Source organism: Netta rufina (genome assembly GCF_964035555.1).
Source record: "Netta rufina genome assembly, chromosome: 2".
In the NCBI taxonomy this organism is placed as follows: domain Eukaryota; kingdom Metazoa; phylum Chordata; class Aves; order Anseriformes; family Anatidae; genus Netta; species Netta rufina.
The window spans coordinates 119237308-119244663 of record NC_140124.1 but is presented as its reverse complement, the minus strand read 5'-3'; the positions used below and the strand labels follow the sequence as shown (position 1 = coordinate 119244663).

Sequence of the window (7356 nt, the reverse complement as noted above, 5' to 3'; positions counted from 1 at the left end):
CTCTGTGTTATGAGAAGGGCTGCTAGGGCTGCTAACAGCATACTTATTTCATATTTCCGTAAATCTATCTTCATTTAATGATTCTGAAGCAGCTTGATTAGCATGATGAGTATAGTTTGGAAAATAAATCTGCTCCCGCAGTAAAGATACTGACGTGAAATTCAAGAGAATTTCAGTTTCTAACTCCGATGCTCACTTTTGGCATGACTTTGTAAAGTGATTCAAGTTATGTGCTTTACTTCTCTATTGGCAAAATTACGATTTCATCTTCCTTTCACCTTTTCCTAGCCAAAGTCTGGGTGTCTGGACAAGATTTAGGACAGGTCCCGAGGTGCTTCGAGCACTCCTGTAACACAAACAGTTTTTGTGTGGTATATCTGGATGGCAGATAAAAAGCTGCTGAAGTCTGGGGTAATTCTAGATTTTATAAATGCCAAAGTTTTTATCAGCTCCAGGACACTGTTATTACCAGGTTAGTAGGGAGCAACAAGTCATCATCATCACTGCTGTGAAAAGTGTTCTTTCTTTTTATGCCTCTTTATTTCTTTGTTTCTCAGTCTGCTGTTGCTGAGGAAATATTATCCCCTGCTCCTACAGCGACCAATTTTTGTGTAGTTTTTGCCCTGTAGTCTTTTGTCCAAATAGTCCAAATTCTCTCCTGCTTTTATCCTCTCTCTGCAAAGAAGACTCTCACATAACCACATCCATCAGGACTCAGGATGAGGACCAGATATAGGGAGGAACCAGCTGAAGATTCAAAGAGCTGAAGACCTGGAGAAGCAGACGAAACAAGGATATCTTTAGCACATCCAGCAGCCATGGCTGCATTTCTTCTGCCCAGTGCTGGCTGTGTCCACTTATTTCTCCTCTACCCCATGCACCTGTGCATCTCACACCAAATCTTTTCCTCTTTTCCTCTTCCCTGGTCCCCACCCAGAAGCCGTAACACTTATCCACAGCAATACAACCCTCTCCATTACTCCTCTTCTACACAAAATGTACATGCCTTTTATCAGTCAATTTGTATTCTTTACTCTTTCTTCACCCTGTCTCTTTTGCTGCTCAGGTCTGCACATTATCTGCAGGGATTATCCACACCTCCATACACAGTGAGGTTCTGGCATTGCCTGGGTTTTCATAATGACCAGATTAAACACAATCAGTGGCATTAAATGGCGTAATGAGGGACAAGGCAGACTGAGTAGCTGAGTGGGCAGGCTGAGCATGGATCCTTGTATGCACAGCTATGAAAATGGGAGCCAGTCAGCCCGGGGACGTGGGATGTATGCTGCAAGAGGAATAATCATGGGCTATCTGTCCCACCACACCATGCTGACTGTTAGATTGTGAGCCCATAAATGACAGCAGGGCTGGGGGTCAGTGAGTGAGTGCCAGTAATTGATCCTGAGGTGATGATGTCCAAAAAAAGAGGAAAAAAAATAAAAACTTGGTAAAAAACATCCTTACAGCAAAAGAGGCATGGAATGTGTCACCTCTGTGTTAGTCAGTGCCTCCATGACCATTTCACTCTTACCCAGGCAAAAGTCAGGAGGCCGAGATGTACCTTCCCAGCAGGAAGCTGGCTAGGAACAACCTTTACAGCATGCCTGCTTACTCAGTGGCCTGGCAATTGGCTTGTTACTCCAGATGCAAATACAAATACACCCAGTGGGGTGATTTTTAAAAAGTCTACCTCGTCACTTGGGAGTTCGCTTTCAAAGTTGGCTGATATCTCTGGGGAAACTGAGGGCCTGATTCTCTTCTCACACACCCTGGGTACATGCAAGAGCTATGCCTTTGATGTGAAGGGATGTATTTCTGGCACTCCATGCATCCGTGTGAGCCTCCTTAATCTGAGTCAGATATCTGATGTAAAGACTAACAGGTGGCAGAAGGCACAATTTCCATGCGGTAATGGTACTACATCTTGTGTTAGTCCTGAAGGATGAAGACTGTGTGGCATTGCTGTGCTGCAGAGTTAGGAAAGACAAATGAGATCTGGGGAGGCACAAGTTGAGGTGTCTTCCTCCTCCGGTGGGGATGACTGTGTATTAACGTCCTATTGAAATTCCATTCACCAGGCTGTGCACAGTTCCCATTGCTCACACTCAGAAATGATGAATTCAAAGCACAACAAATGCCAGGGAGAACATTTACTGGGTAAGGGTCTACCTCAAGACAGAAAGCTGCAGAGCACAGCCTGGTGACTAGAGCAAAAAGAGGGCTGAGAAGGGAAACGATCTCACAGAAAAACACCACAAAGGCACAAAACCCTCTCTGAAAGAAAAACGAATACGTATAAACCAGCTGCAAATAATTTGGGGCTGGAAATGAACCACAGCTCAGTACTGCTGGGGCAGAGCCCTTGCTCAGGGGGGATGTCAGGAATCAGGGGGGATGTCAGGGATCAGGGGGATGTCAGGGATCAGCATCACTGCCCGAGGCCAGTTTCCACATGAGCGGGGCAGCAATGCCCCAGGTGCTGGGGCTGGAAACCTCTTGGGATCACTCAGGATTATGCCTCTACCCAGTGTGTCCTATTTGTGCCTTCCCAGTCGCTAAAACCATGCAAATAGGGCAAAGCTGTCCATGCTTAGGAAATCCCAACATTTTACCACCAAGACCCTTGCACAGACCCCACCTCACCAACCCCCAGGGGTTGCGGCGTGACTCACGCAGATGCCTCAGCCCCCCCCAAAAAAAAACCTCCCCGTGGGCGCCTTACGGGACTGGGCATGGGCACGGGCACCCCACCCGCCCCCTCGGAGCCACCGACGGGGGGGTGCAGCGACATCGGGGGGGTCGGGGAGGGGGATGTCGTAGGGACTGCGTCAGCGGGAGCCCGGCGGCGATTGGGGGAGGCCGCGCTCTGCCCGCGTTCCCTAATTATAAAGTGCCGCCGCCCGCAGCCGCTCGGCGCCCCCCCGGCGCTCACCGAAGCCGTCCTCGGTGCCCCCCTCCCCGTCCCCAGCGCGGAGTCTCTCTCCGGGGGCGCAGGCTGCCCAGCCCCGCTATAAAAGGGCTGCGGATCCGACGCCGGCACCGCAGCAAGGCGCAAAAAACCCGCCCGGAGCCCCGAGGGGAGGCAGTGCGTGAGTGAGACGGCGGGGGGGGACCCGCCGCACCGGTGGCTTTGTGCTCCGGAGACGGGAGATGAGGCTGGGGATGGGTGGCCGGGGTGGGACGGGGAGGTTTGGGATGGAGCATTTGGGACGGAGCGTTTTGGGACGGAGTCTTTTGGGATGGAGCGGTTTGGGGCGGAGCGGTTGGGGATGAAGCATTTGGGATGGGGAGATTTGGGACAAAGCAGTTTGGGACGGAGCATTTCGGATGGAATATTTGGGACGGAGTGGTTTGGGATGGAGCATTTTAGGATGGAGCATGTCGGGATGGAGAGGTTCGGGATGGAGCATTTGGGACGGAGTGTTTTGGGACAGGGCGTTTTGGAATGAAGCATTTTGGGACGGAGCGTTTTGGGACGGGGCGTTTTGGGATGGAGCATTTGGGATGGAGCATTTGGGACGGGGCGTTTTGGGATGGAGCACTTTGGGATAGAACATTTTGGGATGGGGCGCTCCAGGGTTGAGTATTTTGGGACAGAGCATTTCGGGTTGAAGCACTTCAGATGTAGCATTTCGGGTGTAGCATTTCGGGACGAGCGCTGCCCCGGACGGGAGCTTAGCGTCGGGGAGGCTCCGCTCCCCCTCCAGTCACCGGGGTTTTTGGGGGATGGAGGGAGCGGGGGGGGGCGGCTGCCGTCTGACCTCTGTCTCTGCCTCTCTCTCCCCTTCCCGCAGCCCCATGGCGTTGCTCCTGCGGCTCGGCTGCTCGCTGCTGGCTCTCAGCACCTGCCTGCTCCCGCGGGTGCGGGCCGACTGCGGCCGCGAGTGCGCGACCTGCGCCTACCGCCTGGGGCCCCGCGCAGACATCCACCCGCTGGTAAGGCGCCGGGGGGCCGGGATCGACCCCCTTCCCGTCCAGAGTCCCCTTTTTGGGGGACAGCAGAGCGAGAGAAGGGGGGAAATAAGGCATAGTTGGGATCAGGATGGGTTTTGAAGCGGGGGCAGAGCACCGCAGAGAGCCCCCAGCCCCGCGCTGTGTGGAGGGGACCCCCTCGGGGTGAGGGGGGAGAGGAGAAAGTCGAGTGAAAATTGAAGGGGAAAGGGAATTGTGGCCGGAGGGGGTCTCCGCCGGGACCCTCCATGCTCCTCACCTTTGCTCGGCCCTTGCCGTGGACGAGGGGAGCGCGGCCCCTGGCACAGCAAGCTCCCAGGCCCCTGAAAGCAAAATGGAAAGCGATGGCTGTGCCTGGAAACTTGCCCAAAATCTGGCGAAAAGTGAGGTTCAAGCCCAAATCGAACAGTTCCTGCTGCTCTCCCTCCCGTTGCTGCTGTGCAGTGAGGAATATGCCTGTAAGAAAGTCTCTTTGACACTGCAGCATCTCCCGAGGTAAATCATGTTTAAAGAAAAAAAAATAAAAAAAGTGGATTTTTTTTTCCTTAAAATTGAATCTGTACTTTTAATGTACTTTTAATGATACTGAAACGATTAAATAGCATTCTCACAGAGCCAACTCAACTTGAAATTTAGGTATTAGGATCAGTGATGGGCTGGGGTCCCTCAGCCCTCCCTGGGGAATGCAGGAATTTAGGCTGCCGAGTCCTCAGCCAGCCGTTGCTGCAGTTCCTGACCTCAAATAGAGGTGATGCTGAGGCATCAGACTCCCAACACTGCTAGATGTTCAGGAAAGTTTTCCTCCTAAGGTGTCATCGGTTATTTGGAAGTTTAAAAAAGGAAGGACTGAACCTATTCTGTGCAGAATGAGGAGTCACCAAGTATTTCTGCTTAGTCTAAAGCAAGGACTCACTGCTAACCACAGCAGATTTATAAGGGCAATATTCTTAGGGTGGACAGCCAACATTCCTAAAGTTCTGTATACTTATACTCAATCCTTCAAGCTTTCGATCAAACATTAGCTTTAATATTAACCATGGGAAAAAAAATAAAAAAAAAATAAAGAGGTTCCAGACACTAGTATCTAGTAATATCAGAACTGGTATTGTCATATTGTATCTGTAAGATATAACCTGGTCATTCATACACACAAGATGGCATATGTTCATTTGGTGATAGACTATTTAAACTAACTGAAAGAGAAGAGTAAGGGAAGGACATGGTTTTGCTTTGATTTGGAGCAACTCCAAAGTCAGGCTGAAGCTGAAATCAAATTCTCTTTATTGCATAACTATAGTATATAACAATAAGTATGTAGCACCTGTTAAAGTAAATTATTGTGTTGCAAAGTACATAAATCCATGTAATTTTCTTGTAATCAAATAGAAAACTGTATGTAAATTTCTGAGAATAAAACAGCTCAACAGACAGGTAAGCCAGAGGTAGTGATCTAAAGGTGAGGTAAAGAGAACTGTGCTGAGATTTCATTTCACACTTTTAAAGCATACTGAGATCCTTAGAAGTCATCATCCATAGGCAAAATAACTGTTTCTATTACTAAAAATATTGGTGATTTCTTCTCTTTTTTTTTTTCATGAACACTGTGGCCAAGAACTAAAACTACCGGATTCACCTTTTTGAAGCTGAAGAGTTTGGTTTCACAAGGGGTAAATTCCCCAAGACAAGAGATAATAGCTAATATGTATGTTAATATTGACAGCTTACATGATATACATACAGATGTTGACAACTTTTTTGTCTTACCCTGAACATTTTTTTTCCCCATCAGAAGCAACACAGCTTGGGATTTTTTCCCTCTTTCTGGTGGTCACTGCTTTTTAAGTCAAACTAGCAAAATCAGAAGTCTGATCTGCCTAAGGAAGTCTGTATTTCTACATTTGAATTGGTACACATTTGAAAGATGTGCTCCATAAACTAAAATGAATTATAATAGACAGAAATACAGCCTTTAGAGCTACGCAGTCTATTAAAGATACTGAGCAGCACAGTACACAGTCCAGCTGGCTTCTTTGCAGCAGTGATGCTGTTTTATTAGTTCAAAGTGGCTTTGTTCCTAATATTTCTGAATGCTACTTTTAATAATGAAGATTGCATACACTTCTACACACTCCTTATGAAATGAACCACAATTGGATTTTAACTGTCCATTAGTAAATAGAAAAGTTCATAAAAATGCACCCTACGGTAAGGGAGGTGCAGGAACTGTACATACATCTTGCTTTGAAGCAGAATCATTGGGACAGCCTTGCCACGTGAGACCCACTCTCTGCCTTAGAGCGGAGATGCCATGTCCTTCGGAGAAGGATATGAAAGCCTTCAGAGCAGCCTTTCCTGAAGAGCTGTCCTTCCAAGCCACTCAGAGAGAGGCTCTCTCATGGCCTTTTATTAACAAGAAAAGCTAAGACAAGGTGACAGTGAGGTGTGTGTTGCTATCAAGTCATTCTCAGCAAACCCATCCATTTTTTAGGCATGTACACTAGAATGTGAAGGAAAGCTGCCTTCTGCCAAGGCCTGGGAGACCTGCAAGGAGCTTCTGCAGCTGACAAAGCTGGACCTTTCTGAGGACAGCAGCATTGCTCCAGGAGACAAGAAAGAGCTGGACGAGAACCATTTGCTTGCAAAGAAGTATGGAGGCTTCATGAAAAGATACGGGGGATTCATGAAGAAAATGGATGAGCTCTATCGGGTAGAACCAGAGGATGAAGCCAATGGAGGAGAGATCCTGGCTAAGAGGTATGGAGGGTTCATGAAGAAAGACTCAGATGACGATGCCCTGGCTAATTCCTCTGACCTGCTGAAAGAGCTTTTAGGAACAGGGGATAACCCTGAAGCGGGGCGTTACCGAGAAATAAGTGAAAATGATGGAGACATCAACAAAAGATATGGAGGTTTCATGAGAAGCATAAAGCGCAGCCCAGAACTGGAAGATGAAGCCAAAGAGCTGCAAAAGAGATATGGTGGCTTCATGAGAAGAGTGGGCAGGCCAGAGTGGTGGCTGGATTACCAGAAACGGTACGGTGGGTTTCTTAAGCGCTTCGCCGACTCCATTCTCCCTTCAGAAGAAGATGGGGAAACTTATTCCAAAGAGGTCCCAGAGATGGAAAAGAGATATGGTGGATTTATGAGATTTTAATATCTTTCCCTTTATCCCTTTTGTCCTAAATGAGAGAGACTGCCTTATTGGTCATAACTTATTGTAACGTGTTGCTTGTACTGTACAGTTTTTTACTGTCCTGGTTAATGATGCAACCTGTGATCTGTTGTTCCAGGTCCTGTGTTCTTTCAAGTCCAATAGCTAATTTCTGTTTTAGTCAAGTTTCAGTCTGTATTGTAGTTACCATGCTATTTTGATTACTGTATTCATTTTCTTTAATCAGGAAG

General features: G+C 47.9%; 1 protein-coding gene across 1 annotated transcript; it reads left to right on the top strand.

Moving 5' to 3' along the window:
- Positions 1–3801: 3801 nt before the first annotated feature.
- Positions 3802–7108, top strand: PENK (proenkephalin; the record flags this gene model as incomplete). The annotated part of the gene is made up of 2 exons (XM_084281471.1): positions 3802–3939; positions 6443–7108. The coding sequence occupies 2 exons, from the start codon at positions 3802–3804 to the stop codon at positions 7106–7108; spliced, it is 804 nt and encodes a 267-aa protein (XP_084137597.1).
- Between the last annotated feature and the right edge of the window lie 248 nt (positions 7109–7356).